The following is a 27145-nucleotide window of genomic DNA, read 5'->3' as shown; positions in this document are numbered from 1 at the left end:
TGAGTTTTTAATAGTTGATTCACCGACTACCAGAGGTCTAGAGCCCTTTGTAGTTCTTTGATTCTCTTGTAAGATGGCGCAGTGATCGAAGTATCCCGTTAATTATCTATCAACATGTTGTCTGCTATAGCAAAACAGTAAAACACATGTGACATTTTACATTTTCGGTCAGTGAGAACAGAAAATGTTTCTATCGAATTTCGTCAAGTCAGTTTATCGTTTTCAGCAAGCTAGTCGTCAGATTTTGCCTTTCGCTTTAAACCCAAACATAAGTCATCGATTCCCATGTCGGGAATTTTGTGCCCAAGAAAAGTCATCGAATGCCAAACAAGCAGAAGCAGTGTGCGAGCCAAAAAGAAGATATGTGACTTTGACAGAAGAGGTTATTAGTTCGTTAACCAAAGGCGATACGGAACTGATAAAACGACTCAAGATGGCTGAATTTGAATACGAAATATCCAAGCAAGAAGGAACAAGAGCTCCTCCTGGATTGACAATCAATGATTGGCAGGAATTGCTGGAGCTAGAATCAACAAGCAAACGGAAGAAATTTTTAGCATTTCTTTTCAAAAGGGAAATGACGAAACTGAGCCAAAAAAACTCAAAAATAGAACAACAACAAATAAGGGAAGCAAAGTGGCAAGCAGAGAAGGAAGCAATTAAATTAAATCCCCCCACTGAAGAGCATATTAAATATGGACTGGGCCACAACACTATTTTTTTGAAAGTTTACGATACCAAGATGGATCACTACGAAAATAACAGGATGATAAGGGCTGAAAGGTTTGAATTACCTGTGGTCTTTGATCACAGTTATGAACAACACATGACCCAACAGGAGTTGAAGAATGCTGCCAAACAACTAGCACTGTCTTTTATTACAAACAGGGAGCACGAAAATCCATTCCCTTTCCAGTATTGCAATGTCAACTTCAATGGACCCGTGATGAAGCATTTTCTCAAATGGATGCCACATCTGTATAGCCCTGAATTTCCAATCAATCTTAGCTCCAAAAGCTATCTTGACTTGTTTCCAAGAGAAAAGCTCGTCTATCTGACACCTCACTGCAAAACAGAAATGACCCATTTTGATTTTGACAGTGTCTACATCATCGGAACAATGGTTGACAGGAGTGACAGCAAGCCACATTCGTTAGCATTTGCTAAACGAGATAACATCCGAATGGCCAAGTTACCTCTGGATCGATATTTGCGTTTTGGTGGTGGCAGTGGCAAGTGTCTGGCGTTGAACCACATGATTTCCATCCTACTGGAAGTTAAAACCCACGGAGACTGGAATAGAGCCCTTGAGGTCGTTCCAAAACGTAAACTTATGGATCCATATTCAGGAAATGAATCACATCTAAGAACGGTATTCCTTTTTAAAAATATATGTCAATGCCAGAATTAATTTAATTTATTCCCCATTCTAATCTAGAAATACCCAAAGTCAAATGCCGAGATAAGGGGACGAGTGAGAGAAGAATTGGACGAATTATTATTTTCTAACGTCCCCCGTAAAACCAGCAGGTCTAATTCAAAGTCTATCGAAAAGCAGCCGATAAGCAAGTACCTTTTTGATTAGTCGTGATGAAATCCTATTAATAAACAGTAAATATTTTCCAAATTTCGTTTGCTTGTGAGGAATAAGTTGGAATAGATCGTGGTAGTTGTGTATATTTTCTCCAACTCTCAGAGTCGACATATGGCTTTTCTTGGAGAGTGTAGTAGTCCACTCTCTGACAAGTCAAAACACGGTTTCCATCATCATCATCATCATTCACTTTTATATAGTCAAATAGAAAAGGGGATGGGGACCATTCAACACCAATAAATTAAATTGAAAAATTAAGGGAAATCGTGAAAAAAGAAGAGGTGGACCATTGGATTATTTTCCCCGGTCAACACGATCAATAGACCGAAAACAAAGAAGATGGGGGGTTACGGTCGGACACACACACAAGGACGCACCACACACACACACACATACACACAAAAGGCAAAAGAAATATATATAAATACTACAATGGTAAATCCACATCACAGCGACAGCTTATTTTTCTGTTATCTTTCTGTAGGATAAAGATGAAGGGGGGAAATGTTTTTTTTTTCGAGAATAGTAAGAATATTATAAATAATAAAGTCGTGTGTTTTGATGTTTTCCACTTTTTCTTTTCAAAGGGCTTTTTACCTAAGTATGGAGTATGGAGCTGCCCAGAGTATTTGTCAATACGTAGTATCGAAAACACCAAAGGCACGAGAAAACATGTAATACATTCAAGAAAGAGCGGGAGGGTGGAAATTAAGAAGAGTTTCACATCTTATTAATTAATTAATTAATTTTTTTTTTTTTGCATTTTGTAATTTTTTTTAATTTTAATAAGAAAAAAAAAATGGGTGACCCTGTATATTATGATCGTTCTTTCTTCTTTTCTGCTTGTCTTCTTCTGGAAGCCCCGTGAAATGAACTAAATAGTGGGGTGGGAGGGGGGGTTGGTAATCGTTGGCTTTTCGCCCATCCGTCAATCCCAAGGTAATAAATCAAGAGAAAAAGTTAAGGGGGAAAAAGAGAGATCAGAGGCATTCTGAGCAAACGGGCCCAAATATTACAACGAGAGAACAAATGGGAAGTGTGTGGTGGGGGGAGATAATAATGACGGAAAAAGAGAAAACACACACACACAATCATCGCAACAAATTGGCATTTGTAGATTTTTTCTTCTTTTGAGGAAGGAAAAAAATGTCTTGAGCGCACCAACTGTCGATGGTTTCTTTTTTGTTTCATCAAAAAATGTTTTTTTAATCTACTTGCAATTTCTTCAACAGCTTCGCCGTACCGACCGTCTTGTTTTACATCAACAAATGTCGGAACAAGCAAATTTTTCTTTTGAAAAGTCGGAATCGTGCGCACGATTTACAAGAAATAAAGAAAAATTAGAAAAGAGCGCGCACCTATTTGAAACTGAACCTACCCAACGGATCAAGTTCCAAAAGCTAACGATAGAAAACACGTTGTTCTCAATCCCCCGATAAACACACATAAACAAATCCTGACTAAACTTTTTTTTCCCCCAAATCCTTTTTCTAGTTTTCAACCATCGACAATAACTAGTCTGTTAGGATCAATGAAAAAAGAGTGAATGAATCGTCGAAGACTGGGCCGAGTATTTGTTCCAAAAAGATATAGATGTAGCTATCGTAGTAGTAGTAGTGGTGGTATAGTAGAGTTATGAATAGCGGGAACTGCACCATACAACAACGAAAATAATGGGCCGTCGCGATAGGACAGCCTCATTCAAGTCAGGAGACAAGATTTAGAGAGGATGACGTGGCGCCGGTATCCAGTGTCACATTGGATCACCTGGATCGAGTTGAAGAATCATGGATGTAGAGGCTGAATGAAGTCGTGGGCCGGCGGAAACATTTCCTCCTCCAACTACTCCAGCTCCGCCGGCTTGATGATTTAACTCGGAAAAAGTGATATTACCAGCAGAAAGATCAGCCATGAGGCTCAGTGCAGCTGTTCCCTCGTTGCTCTGGTTGAGGAACGTCAGTACGCCATCTTCGCCGACCAATCCGTCGAAACCTTCCATCAGATCATCGTCCACTTGCTCTGTCGGATGCCCGCCCGTCACGCCATTCAGAAGACTCTTCTTGAAACGAACCCGATGATGGTGGTGACTACACATTCAACAATCAAGAATTAATCAACGGAATGACTCGATAATAATCAAAGTAGACTTGATTTGAAGGTCTCATCGATGAAATGTCTCTCGATTGCTTCATTTGCCATTGCGTTTTCAGGCAGCTGGATCCAATTGCCTGACTGCAAATGCTCAAGTCTTATTTCAATCATTTCAACCGATTACGTACTTGTGTCCCTCTGGTTGGACCCCAATTGACAGCTGCAATCCATTGGGCAGCTCAATGCTACTGTTCTCGTGCGACAGCAGATGGTGGCCACTGGCTGGCTGGACAATCGAAGGCCGCAAAAGACTTTGAAGGCCAACGGCACCTGAAGCTGTTGCAACTGAACGGACCATCGATTTGGCAGCTGATCGTTGAAGCGTCGAACGCACTGTTGAACGAAGGAAATCCCATTTTCGATCGGGAGCCACTCCTGCCCGAGACACCTGACGGCGCAGTCCGAACGAACAGACGGCCAGAGGTTTGGGATGATGTGGGGTGAATGTCAAACTAACTGCCGGCATCACCGTGGAAGGGAAGGCTCGCTGGAGAAGTCCGGAAGACGGAAGCTGCTGAGAGTTCTGTGATTCCGTAAGTGGAAGTACTTCTACCGAGAGTTCACTCCCAACGGACTGCGGTTGTGTCTGAAGGAGAGAAGTCAACAGTTTCTTCGCAGGTGGTGGACGGGCTAGAGGAGGCCGTCCCAGTTTGGGCACCGCTGATGCTTGACAGGCTCCAACAATGGGTGGGACTTTGGCAACGGGCTGAAGGGCCGCTCCGGCGGGAAGACTAGCTCCATCCTTCAACTGCTTGATGACCAACTCTTTAACTGCACGATGTTCTGCCAGGAGGTCATCAAAGGAGCGACTCCGTCCCTGGACGGCCCGTCGAAGTGTCAACGAATGAGCCTTACAGGTGAGAGAGCGAGTGCAGGCCCTGTTCAAATCGCTCATCCAGACTCCACAATGCTTCTCCAAGTCCAACTCGCGCTCCTTGACCGGAAGCATCCGTCGATCCGATTTGGATGTCTTCCGCTGCTTCTTGCCTGATCTGTTGAGCAGACCGGAAGAGCCGCCACCTGCATTGGAAGCCGAAGCTCCCAAATCTGCTGGACTGTCGGCCAACATGACGCCATTGCCAATTTCAGGCAAATGAATTTGCACCGTTTGATTGCCCGACGAATCAACTGCAACGGTCATTGTTATGGCAGGTGATGGCGTCATGACGCCGGCATTCGCCGTCAGGGGCGAGACAGGTGAAGGTGCAGTCAACGTTGGCTGCATCGGAGAGAATTGTACAGGAGGCGGTTGTTGAGGCGAAGGGATTTTGTCATAAGGTGTGCCAATCAATGCCGATGCGACCGGAGCTGGTATCTTGTTGCTGGCCGGCCCGTGAGAGACGACGTTCAAGACTGCGGAGGCTGCGGCAGCTGCTGGTTGTTTATTGGCGGCAACTCTTTTACTGGCACTGCTGTTCCCAGCTCCACGTTGCTTGAGTGGGGCAGCTGGAGTGGCAAGGAGGTAGGCCAGCGAATTGGGCATGGCTGGCTGCCCAGTGGCTGCCTTCTTGGCTGCTTTTGCTTTTGCTGAGTTGCCTACTGGGGCTGACGCTGAGGGGTGAACACAGTTGTCCACGGATTCTGGCAACTGACAGTTGGTCCATTCTTGAGCATGTTTCAACTCTGGGGATTCCCAATAAATTGATACATTAAATATGGAATCATGAATGAGGAATACCTTGATTACCTATATGATTTTTCAATCCCTGAGGTGTGCACACCCTTTGACAATAGTTACAGGTTACGAGGTAGAATTCATCTCTGACGGGACAGAGCCCAAAGAATAACATATCTGCAATGATGAGGCACCAGGAGTGTAACACAGTGGGAATATTAGAGACTGACTTAACATATACATCAAGCTCATGAAACCAATCACCTTGCTTCGGCAATTTCATGGCGTCGCCTTCTTTTTTCTGATTGACTTTGGATTGTTCATCTGTGTCACCTGCGTAATGATAAGGCGACAAAGGTAATATCGAGAATAACATTTTATTTTGACAATTTAAACAGCCGTCCATCGAGATAGGCCGAAGCCGTACCGATTCGATAACACCATCAAAACAATTTTCACAAAATATCCGTTAGCTATCAAGAAAAGACAACTTATAAGGCAATTTACTCACTTAATGGACTATCTCTGCCTAATCTATCAGCCCAAACAGACCAAGGCTGGCCATGAAGACTTGTTGGACTGTCATCGTTGGACGCCATCTTTGTTAACAGAAAATTTTTTCTTAATTTCTCCTCTCCGAGACTCCGTCTTCTTTCCTCACCTGCAACAGCGTTGCAACTATAGTGAAAGCAGCTCGGCAGCTACCACTGCCCTTGATGCCTTGCCTCCTCTAATTACTCTATGGCATTAACACCCATTGGACTATTTCAAAATTACCTTTAATATAGTACTTGTATATTTTTCCTAGAATTAAAAAATGCGTTGCGTTTCTTTGCCACTTGAAGACCTTAATGTGTAAGCGTACTAAAGTTGTTGATTCTATTCGTTGGCAATTTATGAAATTTTATGATGATTTAATGATGAAATTATCTTCTAGCGAAACGTTCTAGCAATAATTTAAATCCTCAATCGTCCGTCTATTTTTTTTTTAATTTTGGCAAAAGATTTTATGCATTGCGGAACTCAAAAAGTACATTTTTCTTTGCGCTAAGTATCTTTTTACAATTTTCACACATGGACTGCAACAAGTATGACTATGAGAACAAGCTGCACATAATCATAATGACATCAACTGATAAACACATATGTGAAAATTCCCCATTGAGGTACCAAATCTCTCTCAACTCAGTTATTTTATATTACCAACCAATCAACCATCTGACATCTTGACAAATACAACCATTAATTGACATGCACCTTTTATACTTACAAATAAATGTTGTTTGTAAGTATCTTGCACCCAAAATTATTTTTTCACTGTCAGTTACACACCTGTTTAAAATGAATCTGTCAATCTTGATCACCAATCTCAATTTTCAGGACAATAAAAACAGGTTTTCCTAGAATGTAAGGCAACAGTTTAATTAAAAAGAAGAGATTGACGTTAATCTGGAAACGAGAAAAACAACACTCCAGATCCAGCATTTCATTGGATTCTTTCCTTGACATCACCTGATTGATTCTAAACCGTTCAATGGTTTCCCAAGTATATTGCTGATCTGCTGGACTAGCTCTCTTTCGGTTTTGCTAATGTTTATACAGGCATGCAAGTTTAACCCTAAACAAAATAGATACCTAATCAATCGGATGATTTTTTAAAAAGCCATGTCTCCTTCCTTTCATTTGAGGGGCGTGTCGTCTGCTGGCGGATTTAAAAAACAAAACAAAAGACGAGCGAACTACGCTTACGGCAGACGAAAATATTTTTTCATTTTTCAGTACTTTCCGGCGTTTCCGCAGCGACATTTCTCCTAGGTTTGTCATCTCATTCTTTCGCCCGGTTTGACATCTCAATATTCTCAAAGCTTTACCAGTTAAATTGTATTATTATTGGTCTTATTTTGATCCCAATCATTATTCACAAATGGGAGATGGTAATTTGACTTGTTAGTAATATTATTTCGGTTAATTTTCATCTTGTACTTCGTTATGTAGAAGAGATCATCCGAAGGAGGCTGTTGTTTGATGGCGAAGGAACTGGTGATGAAAGAAGACTTAATGTATTGCTTAAAGGTTTCCTAGCTTGGTGCAACTCTACAGATAGTGTTGAAGAAACGTAAATTAATCTTTGTATAAAATTCTTCTATACTCTATATGTGATGTATTTTTATTTGTTTTACAGACAAGCATCCTACGCTAGAATGATTGGTCAGATTGCCCAATGTGAATTTGCTGCCACAAAATCCTTGAGGTGCTGTGAAATGAACACTGCAGAACAGCAGCACTATGACGACCTCTACAACCAGATTGAAGAAGGAATTGTGTCAGCTAAAAAAGACATTGAAGCAACCAAGAAGGAGTTGCAAGAAGCAAGACAGATTCGCAGGAATAAAATGGAATATGATGCTTTGGCTGCCATTATTCAAACACAGCCTGATCGAAAGAGCAACCAAGAGAAATTATCCCTATTGCGACAGGAACTGGAAGCTTCAGAATGTGAATGTCAAAAACTGGAGGCCAAATTAGAACAAAGACGCAAACAATTTCACTTACTCATTTCAACTATCCAAGGATTACAGCAACTTCTTAACGATGATGAAGCATCCTAATAATTGTTCATTTTGTATGCATCCCTTTTTTCTATTTTTGAATAATAATGCTAACAAATAAAAATCATTTGAAACACCAAAAAAGCTATGTATGAATAAACTATCCAAACGGTACATATACGACTTGGAATGCCATAGAAGAATGTTTCAAAAAACACCACCAATTCTTCTCAACTATCCATAGACCTCTGGTAAGGAATGGGTATAGGAATGAGTGACTTAAAAAAAGGGCGTTTACAACGCAACAAGTTTTTTCGCGGCTTCGGCAATAGCCTTGGCGCCGATTCCAAAATGTTCTAGGAGAACCTCTGGAGGACCGGAGCGGGGAACTTCGCGAACTGCCAAAATCTTGACGATAATATTTCGTTGTTCGGCTAGAGTTGAAGCAACAGCCTCACCCAATCCACCTTCTGGGTAATGGTCTTCAACGGTCAAAACCCGGCCGTTGCAACGAGTGGCTTCCTTCAACAGCAAATCGTGATCAATGGGTTTGATGGTAAATGGATCGATGACAGCAGCCTTGATGCCGGCTTCCATCAGCATGTCGGACGCCTTCAGCGCTTCGTGGAGTGTAACGCCGGCGCCAACGATAACCAAATCGTCTTGATCGTGACTACGAACAACGTGACCCTTTCCAGCAGAGAAAACTTGTTCGTTCTCGTAGATGACGGCTGTGTTGGGGCGAGATGTACGAATGAAGCAAATTCCTTTGGTTTTTCCGGCAAGTTCGGCGGCTCTCTCGCAGCTGACGGCGTCGCTGGGATAAAACACGGTGGAGCCTACAAATAATAATTCGTTTAGTCAAACATTTCCCTAAAAGATGTCACTTTAAACTCACCTGGAATGGATCTGAACATGGCCAAATCCTCAAGTGCCATCTGAGATGGGCCATCTTCTCCGATGGAGACTCCAGCGTGTGATCCGACGCAGGTAATGTTGGTCTGCGAGATGGCACCCATGCGGAGCTGGTCGAAAGCTCGGGTGAAGAAAGCGGCGAAAGTAGAGACATAAGGGATGGTGCGATTACGGCATCCGGCTCCGATGGCTACTCCCACCAAGTTCTGCTCGGCGATGAAACACTCGATGTAACGCTCGGCTGACACCTGATAATAGCGTTAGTTGAGAATTAACAAAACGTTAGAATACAATGACCAATAAAATCAATTACCTTCTTGATTCTGTCAGAGTAGGTGGAATTCTTGGTGTCACCATCCAAAGCAATGACTCGGGAGTTGTGCTCTGCCAACTTGGCCAAAGCAGTTCCGTAGGCGAAGCGAGTCGCGACCATTTCACCCATTTTGTAGGCAGGAGGTGTGGAAAGACGGAGATCATCAATGTCGACCACTGGTGCGTCATTGAGGGGCTCGAGAATTTTCGGGGCACCAGTGGCAGTTCCGGGTTGCATCTGTTGTTCGATGGCTCGGATAACTTCATCAGCCTTAGCACCAAGAGGCTTTCCATGCCAATCAAGCTCATCCGAAATGGATGGGAACTTGTAACCCTTGAAAGTCTTGGCCAAGATGGCAGTGGGTTTGCCAACGGTAGCAGACGCTTCATCGAAAGCCTTGAGAAAACATTTTGTTTACATTTTGTTACTGGAAACACGAATCTATTTGAATAATACCTTGCAGAGTTCTTCTACATCGTGTCCGTCGACAACGATAGCGTGGAAACCGAAAGCTTCCAGCCTTTTGCGGTAGACCTCCATGTTGTGCTGGAGAGAGGTTGGCTCAGATTGGCCCAAACGATTAATGTCGAAAATTGCACACAAATTGTCAAGGCGGTAGTGGCCAGCAAAGTGCAGAGCCTCCCAAATGGATCCCTCAGCACTTTCACCATCACCAATCAAACAGTAGGTCCTGTCAAACAAAAATAACATTGGATCACCAGAGTCAAAATGACTTAGAAATATTAATACCTGTAAGATGCCTTATCAAAGTGTTTTCCCACATAGGCCATTCCACAGGCAACACTCAGACCTTGTCCAAGGGATCCAGTGGCAACATCAACAAAGTTGAGACGGGGAGTAGGGTGACCCTCCAAATCGCTGTCCAACTTCCTCAAGTTCATGATGTCATCGACAGGGAAGAGGCCAGCTTCAGCCCAGGCAGCATACAGGATTGGAGCAGCATGCCCCTTGGACAGGATGAAACGATCTGATGACTTGTCTCTAGGCTCAGACAGTTTGTACTTCATGACACGGAAGAAGAGACAAGACATGATTTCTGCCATGGAAGCGCATGACGTTGGGTGCCTTTAAATTAAAAACAGGAATGTCACATTAGAATGACATTTGCATAAATGACTTGTATGTGAGGTGTCTTACCCAGATTTGCTGGCATTAGTAGCACGAATGGAGTCGATACGAAGCCGGTCGGCCAAGTTACGTAGCTCAGCAACGGTCTTGTCGTCCAGAGTAACAGCCATGTTGTTAGTCTGGGACGTGGCGAAAGAAACGAAAAAGTTCAAAAGCGATCCGCACTTCATTCGTGTCAAAATTAAAATGAGACCTAGTCTTGTCTTGTTTCTTAACTATATTGGTACATGGCGTATTTTGGTTGATCGATCAAACGCTACATTTTGAAATTAAACAGAGATACCGCGAGACGAAAGAGAGCGAATAAGTTAACTTACCAAAAAGAGCCTTCAGTTTGTATCGACTTTCTCCAAAGAAAGAGCGGCTACGAATGGTTCGATTATTTTGGGGCCGCAACTGAGCAAAACGTCAGGAGAGGAGGGGACGTCGTCGGCTGATCGATACAATGGCGTCGTCATTTCGCAACCGGTTTCCAAATTTCCTCAAGAACCACATTAATAAAGCCAAAGAAGAACCCAAAATTTATAAAATTCATCCCGTTACATGGCTTTATAGATAGAATATTATTGTCGAATAATTAATTGAGTACTGATATCGAAATGGATTCGCGTAAATTTGGAGATCCACCGTTAATTGTTTTCTACTCTTTGACTTTGGCAGTGTAATTGAAATTGATTTTAATGCTTCTCCGAATGCGTAAAGAGGCAATGAACGAGAGATTAAGTAGTCCGTGACCACATTCTAATAAAAGAGCATTAGCCTCTGTTCTTGCTCTACTTTCACCGTTACAAGTTCCTTCTACGTCTATTTTCTCTTTTAAACACGAAATGTTAAGTCTTAATCGACCGAGTTAATTTTATTTCTCAACCAAATATCAAGGAAAAACTTTCGGACCGCAAGGTTTTGTCGTGGTTTTATTTGTTTTCGTTCTCGGTTTCCAGTTTCGATTACGGTGGCCGCACCGCCGCAGTCTCGATAACAAATTATTTATCATGTGAATATCGCAATTAAATTGTGAAGCGAAACCAATAGTAAGTTCAATTTCATATAATTTAGAGTTTTTAATAAACTCAATTAAAGTATCAATTACAAATTGCAGGTTTGGCATCACAGGATTTTGAGAGGCGGATTATTATTTCGTCTGCTATCGATCAATAGTAGTAATTTGTCAACAATAATGTGACTCATGTGAGTGATGTGAGTAATCTCCCGATATTACAAATTAAATAATTAAATAACATGACTTTTAATTCAAACCATTAATAGGCGAACATTATATTAAAATGGCGGTTTACGAAATACCTTTGGTGTCGTCCAATTTGCGTCCAAATGAAATGATCACTCAGATGGCAGATACGTTAGAGTTTCTGGATCAAGTGTCTAGTGATATTTTTGCCAGGGTTACACAACAAATTCAGGAAAGCCGAACGAGAATCAGCAACATTCACAAGAGAGTTGAAGTTGCACAGTCCAAGATTGATGGACTCAAGGGCAGCCGCAAGGCCACCAAGATATTTTCAAGTTCAAGATTTCCTGGGAATTTGCAGGCCAACAGCAAAAGCATTTTCCATAAAACTAGCGTGAAATTCAGCAGAACTAAAATAGACTTTGATGGTTCAGAATCGATTGTGGATGGAGACATGGTTTTCTATCCCACACATCAACAAAATGGAACAAGACGTCAAACACCTGCTCCTCCGAGTTCTGTATCAGAACTTTTGATTTTCAACACAGAAGATCTGGCCTTCCAGAGACAGTCAAATTCAGATAAATCTTCTAAATCAACTCTGCGTCGTAAACACGATTCCGAAATCTCTACCGACACTTCAATCGGAGAAGCCCCATGGTCCATCAGTAGTCAAAGAGATCAACTTGAACGAAGCAATCCTCTCAATTTTTCCTACATGCCCGGTAATTTTTAAATGTTACATTAACTGAACTTTTTTTAAAAATTATCCTTTAATACCTTTACAGGACTGGGAGACGTTCCGGAATTGGATCTTCCTTTGGCCCTTCCAGACTTGCCAGGCGTTGCGGATGATTTGGCCTACAACGAAGACGTTGGCCCAGGGATCGCACCTTCACTGATAGCGGCCCTGCCCGATTTATCTCAACTAACTGAAAACATCAAAACTGTTAAACATTACCCCGTTCCACCACCACCTCCGCCGTTCATTCCTGCTCCAGTCATCTCAATACCTCCTCCGCCCCCACCACCTTTAGCAACAATTCCACTTCCTCCTCCTCCCCCTCCACCACCTGCAGTCAATCTTCCTTTACCTCCACCACCACCTCCTCCTCCTTCTTTGCCAGCCGTTAAAGTATCGCCAAGTGTTCCAGCTCCGAGCACCAAGCCCAGCGCTGCGCCGCTGGATCGTTCTAACCTGATGGCGGCCATTCGGGAAGCGGGTGGATTGAATAAACTAAAATCCTCTGCTCGTGTCAAGCACACGCAGGCCGTTAAAGAGCAACAGCAGAGTGGCAGTAGTAAATCTTCGGCTTCAACATCTCATCAAGCTCCGGCGGGCGACTTGATGGCCGATCTCTTTAACAAGCTTTCCATGAGGCGAAAGGTCATTTATCTTTTTCGTGTGTGTCGTTACGTTTGAAAAGGAAAATGAGTATTAACTTTACCCGATTACGTTGTACAGGGAATTTCTGGTCAGAATCAAGAGGTTGCCGGCCCGATGGAAAGAATTTCCGCCATGATTCCACCTCCTCCTCATCCAGCAGGCGCCAACGTCTCCAGTTCAGATGATGTTGAAGATTGGAAATGATATATATTTTTTTTGTCGATTGAAATTACAAAGAAATACAATCGCGAGCCTCAGAAACAACAACACAAGAACGAATAAGTAAATATAGAAAATCGCAAATTTCAAGCTCAAACTTTCTTTCTGTCATTTTTCTTCGTCGTTCTAAGATTGTGCTTCCGTCAATTGAATTGTCTCAAACGGACTGCCAGATTCGCTCTAAAACATGAAAACAAATTCAGTTATTTGATTTAAAAAAAGGAAAAGGTTGAAACTTACTTTGTAAGCAGTCATGGAACGTATTTTGTTGACTAGACCAAAGCTTTTCATAGGAACAGTCACCGATACTTCGTCCTCCTCATCTTCGTCGTCATCCAGAGCGCAACTTTCGGCTGCCGCCAATTCCGTTTCACATTCGTTGCTGCCATTGTCTTTGAGACTGGAGGTCGTATCGTTGCCACCGCTACTGTTGCTCGGTGTAGAGGAGCGCTGTCGCGCTAGGCGACTGTATTTGTACTCGAGTCGACGGTTGCGTTTCCAGCAAATGAACACGGTCAAACAGAGGAGGACGGCCGTTCCCACACAACCCATAGTAATCAGCTTAAAATAATAATCATCATGAATGAGAATTATTTTCCCTTTTTTTCTTGTTTTTATTTACCTGCAACACAAAAGGAATTTCAGTCGAACAGGGAACTTTCTTTGTTCCGGGAACATCGTCGGCCATCAGGCAATGCTTGGGGGCCAAGTAGTGAACATTCTGCTCCCCAGCGACGCACTCGCTCTTAACGATCCTGCGGGTAAAATGGCAGACGTCGTCACAAGGGATTTCAAAATTGAATTTGTACAAAAAACAGTGGACCAACTTAATATCCTGAGCGCCACAAATGGGACAGACGGTACTGGACGACCAGAGGAAATGAAAGTGACATCCGTCGCATGTGCCGTCCGGACAGCGCGACGGTAAAGTCACTTGGCCAGCTCCCGGTTGATCGGCATCGCAACGTAGGGTGACTGTCGTTGTTCTTCCTTTCGGACACGATTTGGTCGCCCTGCAAGGACAAATCCAATAAAAAACAACCGAAGGGTGAAATCAAATTTAGGGGAAGAATGACGCGACAAGAATTTATTGTTACGTTGGGGTGCCGAAAAAGACGTGCAAGTCCTTTGGGTTGTAGAATTCGTCAAGGACCCGAGTTTCCCCCAACTGGGCTTCGTTGGTTATGCCAAGCAGGTGGTCACCTAACGTCACTGATTGTGTCGAAAGGGGACTGCTTCCGCCGGAAGCATCCACACTCTGTGAAGGTATCAGTGTCGTCCGGCAAATCAACGCTTTCACCTGCAATCGATTCGAAAGCATAAATTACAATAAAAATTAGCAATAAATTTAAAAAAAGAAAATGAAACTCAACTGATTTCGGCTCGCCCTCGGCCTGGAATGTGATGTTGTTGGCACAATTGACCGGCTCACGACCGCATAGACTGATGTTAAACACGTGAAAGTATTGCATGCCGCTGGCGGTGAAAAGCAAACTGCCTCGCACTTCGTGGAACTTGCTGCTCAATGGGGAAAAATAAATTGATAGAAAAAGTATCAAAAGAAAATTGGAATGAGCGTTACCTTCCGATTTTACGCAGGTCGTAGCGAGTTCCGTTGATGGTCGGCGTGCAATCGGTCGTGCACGTCTTGCTGTCGGTGCTGATGAGTCCAGGGCCGCAGTTGATGCAGGCGGACTTGCCGACGGCTCCTGGATCCAGGACAACCGTATTGGCCGGGCATGGCTTACAATGAGTCGAGGCCGCTTCTGTGTAGTGACCCGGTGGGCAAGGGATGCAGCCGGATGCATCGGCTCCCTGGGCACAAGGTAGGCAGACGGAAGCACCGCCTTCGATAGTATTGGTCACGTTGACTTGATCGATCCTGGCACTATCCGTGTCAAATAGTCTCAGTCTCTGCACACCGGTGGCGCTGTAGGGCAACATGGCTCCGACATCCTCTGACCAAGCCTGTTTCTGGAATGCCCAGTTGAAGGTGTACGATCCGTTTTGAGGGATCGAGTAACTAAAGTGCTGCTTGGGCACACGACCACTCCACGTCTGGATCACCGAAATACCTTTGGTGGGAGAACTCTACTCGGGCGGGCGGGGGTTTTACCGGGAACACATTTCATTAGTCTCATATTGTCTCATAGTAGGGGGTGGGGATTTGTAAGTGAATTCACCTGCATGAAGACAAATTGGCAATCTCCTTCACAGTCGAGCTGGAATGTGAATGAAACAGTTCCACGACCGGCTCGGAATCCCTTCTCAATCTTCAACGACAAGATGAGATACGAATCCGGTGCATGGCCGTGTCCGGTTCTCAGGTGGTCGCCGGATGTCAGCCAGGCGGCGGCTGTTGTGCACCCCGTCCCTGTGTAACCTAACTCATGTTTAATTTAAAAAGGAGAGGAGAAATAAATTAAAACCAATCCAACGGATTAATAAAACTACTTGGGCAAACCTTCTAGACTCATGCAACGTGAAGACATGAGACCCGGAAGAGCGCTCCACCAGATGAATTGAAGCCCCGTATTGGGAGCCGTTGAAGGAGGACAAGCTCGACAGGGGCGGATTCCATCTGAAATGCTTCCCGGTGGGCAGAAACGACAGGTACCCGTCGTGTAATCCATCTGCATCCCTGGATTGCACGGCGGACATTTTCGACGCTCAGCGCCCGACGGCAATTTGGCCGACGACGGAAGGTCATCGCGACAGGTACGCGGCTCCACCCACTGGTACGTCACCAGAGTATTATTTCTCTCATCACAAGCCGAATGGACCTGGAAGGAATTTTAAGGAAAAAAAGAAAAAAACGTTATCGATCCTGCCGGAATAGGAAAAAAGATGGAATTGTAGTTTACTTCGAAATAATCGTTTTGAGTGCACGGAGGTCGCTTGTGACATCTTCCACTGCCCGGCGAGGCGAACGAAGTCTTGGCGTCGCAGCGGATGCACTGAGTGGCTCCTCTGCCGGAGTACGAGTCGGTCGGACAATCTTGGCACTGTCGGGATCTAGGGGCGGGCGCGTGAGTTCCGTTGCGACAAGGCGTGCAGCCCGTCGAGACGGCCGGATCAGCCACTCCGCTGACTTCGATCGACTTGATAAGTAGCGGTTTCGTCTGATGGCGACCGGTAATGCCCATGGCTTTCCACTGGAGTACATTCAATCCGGCCGGAAGTTGAACAGACTTGCTCGTCCGCCATTTACCCTCTTCAGTGACGGTTGGCCAGCGAATTTCGTCACCGCCACTTGACACGCTCTGGCACAGCTCGTTCTGCGCCTGTTCAAAATCAAATAGTTCAAAATCCCCCCAACCAAAACCAAATCAATAATTCAATTGCTTTTAATGGATCTACCTGGAACTCGAAAATTGTATCGTCGTCGGGATATTGATACGTGTAGTGCAGGGCTCCCGGTTGGATTAAGCGGACAGTGTAGACGAGCGTAGCCACGCAGGAACCCCCTGGGAAGGCGATGTAGTCACCGCGAGTCTGCCATTCGGATCTGGAATACATTTTCCCGAGTCAATCCTTGTTTTATAAACACCCCAGTGGGAATTTGGCTTTTCCCTTTTTGTTTCTTACTTGGAACAATTGGTGTAGGATCTTTCGCGTTCCAGCATGGAAAAGGAGGAGCGCGACGTGAGTGGTTCCACCAAAACGGAAAAACCATCCGGTAGCTGATCCCAAATTTCATGACGTACCATTCCGCCGAGAGAATAAGTTCCGGGCGGGCACTCGTGACATTGCAGCAGCTCCAGATCAAAGTACTCGCCAGATTTACAAGTCAGGGCTGTAAAATAAAGTTTGAAAAAGTCTCAACAGAAAAATGGGACGGGGGAGAAGGATAAAGATTTACAGCAATCTTGAAGTCGGACTGGCGCGTTGGGTGCTCCGCCAGTGCAGACTCCGGCTTTAGGAACGCTATCAAATATAGATAAGAATAGAAATAATAATAAAATATACCTGAAAGAGAACCAATTTCTTTTTCTATATAATACATACGACACTCTCCATCTGCCACCCGTCGCTGTCGGATCGCATTCAGTCAACTCGTAATGGAAATCCCGCTGTCGTGTGGTCACAGTTATCAGACCGGATGCAGACGGAAATTGTCGAGAAAAATAAGGAGAAGGTCGAAACAGAAATGGATGAAATATTATTATTTAGGCTAGAACGAATTTCCAGTGAAAACGCAGTCAATGCCAAATTGCACAACTGGACCATAGGACAAACAACTGATAACAATTGAAAAATAATAACCATCACTTACGGGTTGGCAAGTGGGCAGGTTATCGGCATCGGCGCCAATACAGACTAGGAGTAGCAGCAGCAGTGAATAGTGGCCGACCATGGTTGTTTTTCGCGTTGTCGTTTGGCCTTTATCGGCCAGTCTCCACAATTGGGATGGACGTAATTGATGGAACACGACTGTGAAAAGAATGGATCGGCTGTATCAATTCAATTTAAAACACCATTAAACTTGGACAGATGAGAACTTTGTGAGAGAGAGAGAGAGAGAGAGAGATGGAAAATGTTTGGAGAGTTGAAAAAAACAGGGTCAACAAGTTTGTGCGGTCCGAGACCTAGTGCGACTGGAGGTAGTAAGCTGGATGAGAGACGGGCAAAGGAAACGGGCGGGTTTCGTCCTCAAAAACTTTATCGATCTGCGACGCGCGCAACCACCATCATGGATTTTTCCTTTTTTTCTCAGCTCCCCTCCTCGCTTCCTTTCGATCGATGACGTCACATCCCCCTCCCTTCTTTTTCCTCCGCTGCAATTTCGATATAAATTTACTATCCAGGCTGCTGCCATCCTCCACCGGGATCTCCCCCAACATCCAGCACAACGGCAAACACGGCAAACGGCACGTAATGCTGATTAAAAACCATTTACTCGACAGGCGCCTCTTGATTCATTACGTTGAATTGCTGCGATAGAGTCTCGAGTGAGATGGGGGGATCATGCACAGAGTGGGTCTGTCGAAAAGGGACCTGGACGATGTGTGATGCACCGCAATAAAATCAGGGGATTTGGACCAGGCCGACAACACAGCACCCTAACTCAATTAGACGATTAAGGGCCAAGACAGTGATTCACGTCACTATATCAATTGAATTTACTTATTTGATAAATACCCACATGTTGGCCGAGTAGCCGAGAAGAGGTGAAGAAAGGAGGCATCGAATTTGTGATGGATCAACAGAAAAGAGCAGCTCTTTATTCCGGTGAAATGCGGGCGGGCATCAGGTGGTTCAAGACTCTCATCTCATCTCTAGGGGCCTCTTCAATCGTTCATGGACCCGACAATAAGAGCCACACATCAAAAGAATCCGTATAAATCGCTACCAGTTGTGCCTTTGATGGTTATCCTAGTCAAATTGATGGTATATCCTGGAAAAGTGAAGTAAAAAAAGCTGCACATGAAGAAATCTTTTATGTCGTTACCCCGGCAACGGCTGGATTCTTCTCTTCTTTTAAAAAAGCTGATGGATCTTGATCCTTATTAACAATGAAGCAGCAGCAGCAGCACGAAAGAAACGTCATTTTCCAGCCGGAGATTAAAAGCTCCCCGATCGCAGAATCAAAAGCTAATGTTTTTTTTCTCTTATCCTTTTAAAATCTCATTTTGCTCTTGATGGGTCTTTTCATCTAGCACAGTCTTATTTTTTTTCTCTATCGAGTTTATATATTGATTGGATTAAAATATACTTACAATTCATACTGATGAGTTCCCTGCTGCTGATGATGAAGGCTGGCAGAGCTGGGGGATGGCATATTAGTGTCTGCTGTCTGGGGCTGAAGAGGGAAATGTCATCAACATCGTCAGACAAATTACTCTAGTCCCCTGCACATGCAAATGAAGCAGATCATTATTCGTGCATCCCAATTTACATTTCACGAGCTGCAACAAGAACCAATGTTGCTTGGTTTTGTTGCTGAAAACAAGGGGGACTTGTTTCAAAGTGCAGCTATACATTGTGGCACAATTTCAGGCTGCACGGTATTTTGGCAGATTAACATGATATTTCCTGGGAAATCCTTTATTTGAAATATGAGCCGTACACATGTTACAGCAGATATTGCAAGTTGCAACTGCTGGGACTAGCAGAGAGAAGTTAAATAACAGTGTGGACGCTATTATTACACATACTCTGGGACCGAGCAATTCAAAGTGTCCAGCACTAGCTGCCTATATGAGAAATGATGATGACATCATAATTCATAAGACACACAATAACCTTGCACATTTTTTAGTTGGGCTTACGTCACGGGGAGCAACGATACACACTATTGATTTTCTATAGATCTCTTGTCATCGTGCATCATCGTTAGAGTCTCACACAAATGGTGTTGAAACCCACGATTTGGAACATATTTTTATCCTTGCTTTTTGTACACCCCATTGGACATTTTTTTTCCAAATCAATACTAACATTTTAATATGAATTCATACATACAAAACAGAAGAAGAGATGAAGAAACTGCAACTTTTTGACTAGGGCTAGAAATCTCGACCAGTTTCCCGCCCACCATGTGGTTATCTGAATTGTCCTCGCAGTCGATTTCTCGACAGATAGATGTCGTCGCCGTTCCTAAACAAAAATATTCAAAATACGATTTCCCAATCTATTTAACTTTAATGCTAATGGAGTAATGGTGAATAGGGAAAAATAATTTGCATGCTGGAGAAATTAATTATGAAGGTCCAAATTCTTTTAACAGGTATAGGCAACACCTGCCAGAAAGGCTAGGCACTTCATTTTCCATCACATAATCAGGTAAACAATCAGGATCGTCGTGTTATATTCATTTTGAATCACAGTTTCATAGAGCAAAAGTGTTTCTCTGTTGGTCGGCGGATCAGAGTGAGTCTGAATGCGCTCGAACGATTCCTGGGACAAATAAATACAAGAAGAAGAAGAACCGGAAAATGAAGAGCTAAACCGAGACAAGTCTGTGTGTGATGTCGTAAAACGGAGGCGAGAGAAAGAAATCAAACAGGCAGAAGATCTTTTAATGCAATCAAACCGTCAGACGAGAGCAAAGAAAAGATAGATGTGTGTCCCTGTTTGACTTGGTTCATAAATGACGTCGTGCTGCTGACGCCATCAAAGCGATTCCCGCATAACTAAAAATATCCAAGACGAACGAATCAATCTGAACGAATGTCACGACTCGCTAGGGAGGATTCTAACTGAATTATTACACACGTTATCAATCGAGTCGTTTCATCCAGCGTGAATAATATTCTTTTAAAAATGTAAATTGTTCCATTTCACAACTTTAATAACGCGAGTCGGAATATTATTTCCCCGCCATTTTTAATATTATCGGCGGTAAAATGGACTTGTCCCGGTCTGCCCAGCATCCGATATAAAGCGGTTTGGTCGTTTTAACAACCACCGAATTCATCACTTTCTATATATTCTTGTACAGCAGTATCGATTTATTCATGGCTCTCAAGTTTCACGAGAAAGTGTCAGCCAGCGGCTGGATTTGCTGGATTGCAATTCTGGTTATTGTCGTCTGCGTTGCCGTGCAATGATTTCCATTTACCAGACTCGATGCAACGGTAAAATGGACGAAATGCCGAATCCCGATGGCCTGTCAAACTCCAACAGAGGGAAATGTCGTAATAGAAATCAATCGTGGCCCACCAATCAGAACCAACTACGATAACAACAACAACAACATCCAAGACTATAACAACAACGACAACATTGCCGAATGTATGATGATGTCCGAGCAAATGCAGCAATGACGACCGGAATATTACAACTCATTTCCGTTTTAATGATTCTACTAAGATACATCTGAGAAATACAAAATGATTTTCAAAAATAGCTGCTTTCTAATTATAATAGTCGTATGGTAAAATTTGAAATGTTTAGAATTTTCGCATGGATTAACTTGAGAATGTTTGCTTATTTGAAAATCGATGGGCGTAGGACAAGACATTCAACAAGAAAAAAATATTTTTAGATTTTTCTGCCGAGTGGCTTGTTTGCTCTGGCGCAACTGTCATTCCGACCCAACCCACCCATCCACCCTATCCTATTGTTGAAATGTTTTGCATTGACTAAACAAACAATGCCACAGCACCCCAAAAATTGAAAGCATGTGCATTATGCCTCCGCTGGATGCTGGAAAATCGGAATGCCGCCGACGTCGATACCGGGAAATGGATCAAAAGAAAATACGTAGAGAAATATGTTATAAAAATATGCCATATGTTCCTACCTTATGAACAACTTTGAAGTCAAACTCTGGGGAGATGAAACTCGATTGCTGCTGCCATAGAATAATAAAAAGAAAACAGCTTGGTAAAGGCGAAATGCTTCATCTTTGATGCATATAACGAGATTAAAGATGATGTGATGTTCCACCACCACCACCGGTTGGCTAAAAGCCTCTGCCGAGCGTTTCAAGGGGCTGGCGGCGGGCAACGCCCCTCTACGTTATTTGCATAAAGTTTGTGACGTCATTCTAATGGGAAACTTGTTCAACTGGACAACGCCCCTCTGGCCCATGCACTAGAAGGAAAAAGGCCCATCTTCTTGGATCGCTGCTGTGGGGATGTAAACAGACGTCGTCTATTCGGTTGATCGAATTCACCCGAACGCGGTGGGATCCCGCCCGTTTTTTCACGCTGGATGGATGCGGTGATTCCCACTCGTTGCGATTGTCGTCGCCCACACTCTCATCTCACCCACTACTACTACACCATGGCAACAACACAAATATATATACCAAATACCGTAGCGAACGCTTTATTCAAATAGAAAAATGGCAAAACTATTTTTAGATTTTAGATATTTTTCAAGCCTTCTTAGCTAAGTGGTATAGCGCTGGTCTCGTATCGATTCGAAATATAACGGGAGGTAACCAGAGGTCGGGAGTTCAATTCTCTCAGGAGGCAAAATGAATAATGTTTATTAATAGCTAATCGATTCAAATAGAAATGAATCGATTCTTTTAATGTAAAATGATTACCACCAACAGATTGGCCAAGAGATTAGGAATCCACGTGAAAACGATCAACTGGAACTAATGAGCACAAAGCGAATGGAATAACAATGGTTCAATCCGTCCAGCCAAATCCTTTATAATATTGCGCAGCCTCCTCGGCTGTCGGTATGTAATCCTGTTCCAATTAACTTGGATCTTGACGGCGTATACTGAGCTTTATTATTAGTCTGTTTTGTAAAAAGATTCGTTGAGAATCGATACAGTTTCATCCCACCGAAGCAACAGAAAGATGTAAGAAAATGTATTCATTTTCCGACATATGAATTCGAGTTGTTGTGCTGTTCTTATCAACGATGAAATGTTTAGCGGAGTCCAAACAAAACTGGAGAGGTTGATTGACTTAATTGTTTTTAACATTTAGTGGATATTGGTGTACTATTTCGACAAGTGACCAGATGATCGAGTGACACGCGTGTCATTTCAGTTTGTTTTGGTAAACTGGATCTGACAAAGAATAATCAAATAAGTCAGCGTTGTCCCAATGAGCTGATGAAATTAAATTTAAACAAAAAAAAATTACTACAAGTATAGAATTGTATAAATATTAATTAAAAGCTTTTTATACTGTCGGTGCGAGATGAAGATCAACTTCGAAAAAACCAAGCGCCGTGATTTTGGGTAGGGAATTCAACACGCTCATGGTGAAGTTATCGATCTGCTGTGGCGAAAGAAACATTTAAAGCGATTAGAAATGTTTTAAATGATTACTACTACCTTATCGTTATTTTCGGGGCCTTGTTCAATGCACTGCAATTGCTTACTAAATGCGATTGCCTTTTGTCCAATTTAGAAAAATAGTTAATAGTCAAGTAATAATTGTTAATTCAAAATGATAGTCCATGTACCGATTCCCGTATGCGATGCGGCACGTAGATGAGGACGAGAAAAAATGAAAATTGAGTGGCCAAGAGCAGAAATTGGTTCACAATACAGACGTGGCAATTGTCGATGACATTTTGCATAATGTTGTAAGAGAAAACAATCATCTGGACGAAGCCAGTTGCAATGAGCGTCAAGAGTAGAGGACCGTTGCAACGACTGATTTCATCGACCAACTGCGAAATCATGAAATACTGACGTCTCCAAGTATTAATTCTTTTGGTCCAGTTTATTTCTGTATTCTTCCTGTTGGCTTGATGAACTTGCCGGGCTAGAATGTCCAGCATGTTAGACACCATCCATCCGAGACTAGAAAACAGAGCGCCACCACTAAAAACGAATAATAAACAGAATGCGGGAAACGAGGCTTGGCATTTCCTGAAAATGGGCCAGTCGAGTGTCCACACTGGAACTACCGTCGCACCTAAAATGGTAACTGCAAATACCTGGGCAATAAATCAACAATCTATAAAAAAAAGTTAGAAACAAATTTGAGAAATGAAAGTGTTACCATGATAGAAATGAGTCCTCCAAGGAAAATGCGACGAAAATTTGAAAAGTCTCTGGTCTCAAAAAATCCTTGGTTTTCCATTTGACAGAGAATTTGCATTAAATTTGGCCATTTGGTAGCAGCGCTGGACATTAAACTCGTTTGGGAACAGATGGTCATTGCGGCCAAGTTGAGTGTGCTGATGGCCACCGTCCAGAGCGAAGCGGTCGAGCTGTAAGATGAGGTGATTTCGATGAGAGCAAAGAACTCGGTGATGTGCAATCCGTTGAAAAAGATGTTGCCGAAAAAGAATAGAAAACCGTAGCAGGTAATTCCAATGCGAATCCAGGGAGACGCTGCTTCCGCTGGAATTGTTCCGGGTGACTCTAAGAAAATTCCGATGAAACGCATCCAGACCAACATGGGCTGGAGACTCTGCTGGAAACTCATGTCGCTGCTGTTCCACTCGACATCATCAGACTGAGTGAAACGGAAGAAATGCGGCTCGCAGCTCACATGCGGATGAAAAGACAATTAAGAAAGTAACAGCTAGACATGGACGCATTTGATTGATGATGTTGACAGAGACGGAGGCCACACCTCTATCAAAACGTTTTAACTGAATGAGGTGCTGGTCTAAAGTAAATATCAGTTGTAGTTGTGGTCGAATCGCTTGTGAGCCTATAGACATTTCGCACTACAAATGTCACAGTTGGTCTTACTGTCGGGGAATGAATTAATGTGGTGATATCAAACTCTGTTAACTATTTGTTGAATGTTGTAGAATGTTGTTGAATGTTGTTGTATGTTGTTGTTGAATGTTTCAAGTGGCGGGTATGATGATAAATCCCAAATAAATTCCGCAAATAATTCAGGATATTTCTCAAAGGCTTCTGTCACAAATTCCTCAATGTGTTGGATAGCATCCAGCGATTCGACAATTAATTCTTTCAATCCTTCAACATTGAAATCGCCTTCAACTAATTTTTGAAAATCGTCGAGTTCCTTGACGTCCCTCAAACGATCCTGAATTGAGCCAGTCTGGAAAAAGGATTGGCCGAGGAGCAATAAGTCGTTGACTGAAATTGGTTTCAACTCACTGCTGGAATCCATCAGGAGCAAGTTAATCATTTCAGAGGCCGACGTTCGTTGGTTGAGAGCGATGAGTGTCAGTTGCTTGGGCGACACGAAAAGTTCCTTGGGCGGATTGACGTCGTTGGCGGCCATGGAATAGAAAACGCGGCCAAGGGCTTCCAGATCGTCCTGGATTTTTGGCTGTAAAATAAAAAGATAATTGGCTTTAAAAGAAATAAAGAGATAACCTACGATTGTAACTGGTTGTGGTGATGATGGGGATAGTATCCGGATATTTTGGCAATGGGTTTCACATTGGGACGTTTCCTCCACAACAGGATCCGATCGAGTCCCAGGCGTCCGTGGATGATGTTGTTCCGGTGAAGGAAATGTAAGCCACGGGCTGTTTCTGACATTATCCGACTCATTTCCACATCAGTGTCTGATACGTCCAGTGTCGGCATCAGTCTGCCCAGGCAAAAGTCCAGCATGGATGCCCAGCACAGATCCATGACAAGGTAACTATAGAAACGAATAGATGTAATACGAAGACTATGAAAGGGATGATTGGTGGACTCACCTGATGGAATCTCTGACGCGTCGCAGTGGTGATAAGAAACGACATTTTCATTCCTTAATCCTACGAGACTCTGCCAATGATTTTCTCCTGTTGTTGTCCATTCCAATTTCTTCAGGGCAAACGGGCCCTTTCCCTGGAATTTGCACTTGAAAAGACGAGTTCCATCCTGCAGCGGGCTGTCCAGTTGAATCATCTCCATGTGATTTCTGGCCACGAAATGTGTCAAAAAACCAACAGCAGACGAAAACAATTGATAACGCCCCCCTCTAACTGATAATAAATTTTTGGCGCCAATTCAAATTGATCTCCATTATATGGCGATGCAATCAAAGTGAATCTCCTTTTAAAAAATCGAAAAGTAAGAAAGTGAGTCATTCCTGGCTAATGCCCGTTCGTTGTTACATGTTAGTATATAGGACATGGTGCGGGATTCTCGCATCTCTGTGCACTCTGCACGCTCCAATGCAGTGTGTAGAGTGGCACTCTGTCGCTTTTGTTTTTTGCAGCAGTTCCGTTCTTTCTCGGCAGCTTTTGACAGGCGACATCCTCCCCGGCGACTCTGTACTTGCTGCTGGCCCATCTATTTCGTCGGCAACGCCCACAGCAGAAAGCAGTAGCGTCATTGATCTGTCTAATACTATCTTTTTTATATTATTTCTTCTAGCAGCAGCTACTTTGTCTTTCTTCTCCTTGTTTTTTATTTCATATGCATCTCGGGGTACGGCTCTCATTACGCAGTGCAACTATTTATAGGGCTGGTGGTTCCCCCTGTAATAATAATTTTCGTCAATAAGCTCCTGCACTGGCGCCATATCATTCCATGTCGCTCTACTTGACTTCGCTGAGCTTTTTCATGTCGATACTTTGAAAAACCCTTTTGTTTTTATCAAATTTTATTATATTATTTGCTCGTGAAAACTTATTGGAACCACACAATGTTCAATTTGTTTTTATTATAATAGGCACAAGGGGGTGAACTCCATCCGACTGAGAAATTTCCGACGTGAAAACCGGCGGAATAAGCCGTCGAATAAGATTCATCCATCAAAATATATCTGAGACACATGAAAAACTTTTTGTTCGCCTCTCTCGTTCCATTCATATATAGAACAGCACCTGCCGTCTGCTCTTTTTATTCCCCAAAATAATAAAAATCATTTCAAAAATAAGAAAATTCCCGCCCGTCGTTTTTATTTTTAAATTTCGTTCGTGTCAAACGCCGTGAGCGTCTCGACACATTTGATTAAAAGTGTCGCGTCAAAAAACTGAAAAAAGGGGTGGAAAGAAGAAGAAGAAAATATCTCAAAAAGATGGAAATAACAGTTTCAGGCGTGCCTACTATAAGACTCACTCACGCCGACGAGGAGAGCGCGTTGATGTCAAATCCGATCAATAAACGAAGAAAGATGGATGACATTGATTGTACACTGCTCCCCCCACCCTTCTACACTATTTATGGATATAGAAAATAAGGGCCAAATAATTATTTCTCATCTTTTTTTTTAAATTGGTGTAAATGTAATAAAATAATGAAATTCCCAGCAGAGAAGAACATTTCTTTTTTTAATATCAAAAAATAAGAAGAAGGATATTTTCAACTCTTGATTGGAGATATATCACGAATAAATATATGTATACAGTCAAAGTGTCAAGAGGTAGTACAGTTGCATTTATCGATTATCGGATATCTTATTGTATTATTACGTATGTATAGGCAACTGCCAAAAACTCGGCTGAGACTGCTGCTCCCGAAATTCAGTTGTTGTAAACATTTGTGACGATTCTATATGCGACAAAACCAATTCACAGCACCTGAAAGGGGTTCATTAGATATTCCTGTCCTGGCTATAAATGATTTAATCTTATTTACACTTTACCCCACCCAAAACAAAGGGGGGGGGGGGGTTGTACATATAACTTTGGTGTGCGCTTATTTGTAATTCTTGCCTTAATTAAATGGATCATGCCAAAGTTATGGACAGCAGCAATTCAACGTCCAAAGAATCA

General features: G+C 43.0%; 7 protein-coding genes and 1 non-coding gene across 15 annotated transcripts; 4 read left to right on the top strand and 4 right to left on the bottom strand.

The window, feature by feature from the left end:
• The first annotated feature begins 92 nt into the window (after positions 1-92).
• LOC124196611 (mitochondrial ribonuclease P protein 1 homolog) lies at positions 93-2303 on the top strand. Of its 2 annotated transcripts, XM_046591760.1 has the most exons (3): positions 109-1372; positions 1439-1565; positions 2182-2303. In XM_046591760.1, the coding sequence occupies exons 1-3, from the start codon at positions 185-187 to the stop codon at positions 2193-2195; spliced, it is 1329 nt and encodes a 442-aa protein (XP_046447716.1). In that variant the 5' UTR covers positions 109-184; the 3' UTR covers positions 2196-2303. The 2 variants fall into 2 exon arrangements, with proteins under 2 accessions (XP_046447715.1, XP_046447716.1); XM_046591759.1 differs by lacking the exon at positions 2182-2303 and having other exon boundaries at positions 93-1372; positions 1439-1600.
• Positions 1662-6119, bottom strand: LOC124196606 (ataxin-7-like protein 1). Of its 2 annotated transcripts, XM_046591754.1 has the most exons (6): positions 5872-6051; positions 5625-5693; positions 5433-5537; positions 3874-5368; positions 3488-3681; positions 1662-3361 (listed from the first exon to the last, which is right to left on the bottom strand). In XM_046591754.1, the coding sequence occupies exons 1-6, from the start codon at positions 5957-5959 to the stop codon at positions 3348-3350; spliced, it is 1965 nt and encodes a 654-aa protein (XP_046447710.1). In that variant the 5' UTR covers positions 5960-6051; the 3' UTR covers positions 1662-3347. The 2 variants fall into 2 exon arrangements, with proteins under 2 accessions (XP_046447710.1, XP_046447709.1); XM_046591753.1 differs by having other exon boundaries at positions 1662-3681; positions 5872-6119.
• A 1018-nt stretch (positions 6120-7137) lies between these two features.
• On the top strand, positions 7138-8183 carry LOC124196618 (THO complex subunit 7 homolog). Its single transcript, XM_046591772.1, has 3 exons — positions 7138-7294; positions 7356-7476; positions 7543-8183. Exons 1-3 carry the CDS (start codon positions 7285-7287, stop codon positions 7967-7969), a joined length of 558 nt encoding a protein of 185 aa, XP_046447728.1. The 5' UTR covers positions 7138-7284; the 3' UTR covers positions 7970-8183.
• LOC124196607 (transketolase-like) lies at positions 8037-11171 on the bottom strand. The gene is made up of 7 exons (XM_046591755.1): positions 10604-11171; positions 10296-10405; positions 9888-10223; positions 9594-9828; positions 9138-9533; positions 8808-9072; positions 8037-8748 (listed from the first exon to the last, which is right to left on the bottom strand). The coding sequence occupies exons 2-7, from the start codon at positions 10394-10396 to the stop codon at positions 8204-8206; spliced, it is 1878 nt and encodes a 625-aa protein (XP_046447711.1). The 5' UTR covers positions 10397-10405; positions 10604-11171; the 3' UTR covers positions 8037-8203.
• Positions 11172-11226: 55 nt separating this feature from the next.
• On the top strand, positions 11227-13168 carry LOC124196609 (WASH complex subunit 1-like). Of its 2 annotated transcripts, XM_046591757.1 has the most exons (5): positions 11227-11317; positions 11386-11474; positions 11553-12197; positions 12261-12859; positions 12938-13168. In XM_046591757.1, the coding sequence occupies exons 3-5, from the start codon at positions 11570-11572 to the stop codon at positions 13061-13063; spliced, it is 1353 nt and encodes a 450-aa protein (XP_046447713.1). In that variant the 5' UTR covers positions 11227-11317; positions 11386-11474; positions 11553-11569; the 3' UTR covers positions 13064-13168. The 2 variants fall into 2 exon arrangements, with proteins under 2 accessions (XP_046447713.1, XP_046447714.1); XM_046591758.1 differs by having other exon boundaries at positions 11386-12197.
• Positions 13169-13195: 27 nt separating this feature from the next.
• On the bottom strand, positions 13196-19644 carry LOC124196605 (endosome/lysosome-associated apoptosis and autophagy regulator family member 2-like). 5 transcript variants are annotated; one of them, XM_046591749.1, is made up of 17 exons: positions 19544-19644; positions 18799-18930; positions 17355-17512; positions 17087-17151; positions 16941-17005; positions 16667-16874; positions 16439-16586; positions 15943-16362; positions 15543-15861; positions 15262-15461; positions 14661-15169; positions 14452-14596; positions 14176-14378; positions 13906-14091; positions 13701-13833; positions 13319-13639; positions 13196-13258 (listed from the first exon to the last, which is right to left on the bottom strand). In XM_046591749.1, exons 2-17 carry the CDS (start codon positions 18803-18805, stop codon positions 13205-13207), a joined length of 3141 nt encoding a protein of 1046 aa, XP_046447705.1. In that variant the 5' UTR covers positions 18806-18930; positions 19544-19644; the 3' UTR covers positions 13196-13204. The 5 variants fall into 5 exon arrangements, with proteins under 5 accessions (XP_046447705.1, XP_046447703.1, XP_046447706.1 ...); XM_046591747.1 differs by lacking the exons at positions 18799-18930; positions 19544-19644 and adding an exon at positions 18221-18482; XM_046591750.1 differs by lacking the exons at positions 18799-18930; positions 19544-19644 and adding an exon at positions 18225-18476 and having other exon boundaries at positions 17355-18141.
• A 2265-nt stretch (positions 19645-21909) lies between these two features.
• Trnat-cgu lies at positions 21910-22005 on the top strand. Its single transcript has 2 exons — positions 21910-21945; positions 21970-22005. It is a non-coding gene; the product is annotated as a tRNA-Thr (tRNA).
• Positions 22006-22811: 806 nt separating this feature from the next.
• Positions 22812-24756, bottom strand: LOC124198440. The gene is made up of 3 exons (XM_046594275.1): positions 23506-24756; positions 22961-23440; positions 22812-22889 (listed from the first exon to the last, which is right to left on the bottom strand). The coding sequence occupies exons 1-3, from the start codon at positions 23932-23934 to the stop codon at positions 22812-22814; spliced, it is 987 nt and encodes a 328-aa protein (XP_046450231.1). The 5' UTR covers positions 23935-24756.
• Positions 24757-27145: the final 2389 nt, after the last annotated feature.

This window comes from Daphnia pulex, chromosome 7 (assembly GCF_021134715.1).
Source record: "Daphnia pulex isolate KAP4 chromosome 7, ASM2113471v1".
In the NCBI taxonomy this organism is placed as follows: Eukaryota; Metazoa; Arthropoda; class Branchiopoda; order Diplostraca; family Daphniidae; genus Daphnia; species Daphnia pulex.
The sequence above is the reverse complement of the archived record's forward strand: the minus strand, read 5'-3'. Positions and strand labels throughout refer to the sequence as shown.

Excerpts from the sequence above, each read along its gene's own strand:
- LOC124196611 (XM_046591759.1), top strand. The coding sequence starts at position 185 with ATGTTTCTATCGAATTTCGTCAAGTCAGTTTATCGTTTTCAGCAAGCT. Across the intron at positions 1,373-1,438 it reads ATGAATCACATCTAAGAACG|AAATACCCAAAGTCAAATGC; the intron begins GTATTCCTTTTT and ends ATTCTAATCTAG.
- LOC124196606 (XM_046591753.1), bottom strand. The coding sequence starts at position 5,959 with ATGGCGTCCAACGATGACAGTCCAACAAGTCTTCATGGCCAGCCTTGG. Across the intron at positions 5,538-5,624 it reads CATGAAATTGCCGAAGCAAG|ATATGTTATTCTTTGGGCTC; the intron begins GTGATTGGTTTC and ends TCATCATTGCAG. Across the intron at positions 3,682-3,873 it reads GTCCAACCAGAGGGACACAA|TCACCACCATCATCGGGTTC; the intron begins GTACGTAATCGG and ends TTGAATGTGTAG.
- LOC124196618 (XM_046591772.1), top strand. Across the intron at positions 7,477-7,542 it reads ACAGATAGTGTTGAAGAAAC|ACAAGCATCCTACGCTAGAA; the intron begins GTAAATTAATCT and ends TTTGTTTTACAG.
- LOC124196607 (XM_046591755.1), bottom strand. The coding sequence starts at position 10,396 with ATGGCTGTTACTCTGGACGACAAGACCGTTGCTGAGCTACGTAACTTG. Across the intron at positions 9,829-9,887 it reads TTTGATAAGGCATCTTACAG|GACCTACTGTTTGATTGGTG; the intron begins GTATTAATATTT and ends TTTGTTTGACAG. Across the intron at positions 9,073-9,137 it reads ACTCTGACAGAATCAAGAAG|GTGTCAGCCGAGCGTTACAT; the intron begins GTAATTGATTTT and ends CGCTATTATCAG.
- LOC124196609 (XM_046591757.1), top strand. The coding sequence starts at position 11,570 with ATGGCGGTTTACGAAATACCTTTGGTGTCGTCCAATTTGCGTCCAAAT. Across the intron at positions 12,198-12,260 it reads CAATTTTTCCTACATGCCCG|GACTGGGAGACGTTCCGGAA; the intron begins GTAATTTTTAAA and ends ATACCTTTACAG. Across the intron at positions 12,860-12,937 it reads AGCTTTCCATGAGGCGAAAG|GGAATTTCTGGTCAGAATCA; the intron begins GTCATTTATCTT and ends TACGTTGTACAG.
- LOC124196605 (XM_046591747.1), bottom strand. The coding sequence starts at position 18,266 with ATGCCTCCTTTCTTCACCTCTTCTCGGCTACTCGGCCAACATGTGG. Across the intron at positions 16,875-16,940 it reads AGTCCGACTTCAAGATTGCT|CCCTGACTTGTAAATCTGGC; the intron begins GTAAATCTTTAT and ends TTTATTTTACAG. Across the intron at positions 16,363-16,438 it reads ATACAATTTTCGAGTTCCAG|GCGCAGAACGAGCTGTGCCA; the intron begins GTAGATCCATTA and ends GATTTTGAACAG.
- LOC124198440 (XM_046594275.1), bottom strand. The coding sequence starts at position 23,934 with ATGAGTTTCCAGCAGAGTCTCCAGCCCATGTTGGTCTGGATGCGTTTC. Across the intron at positions 23,441-23,505 it reads GAGGACTCATTTCTATCATG|GTATTTGCAGTTACCATTTT; the intron begins GTAACACTTTCA and ends TTTATTGCCCAG. Across the intron at positions 22,890-22,960 it reads CGCATCGCATACGGGAATCG|GCAATCGCATTTAGTAAGCA; the intron begins GTACATGGACTA and ends ATTGGACAAAAG.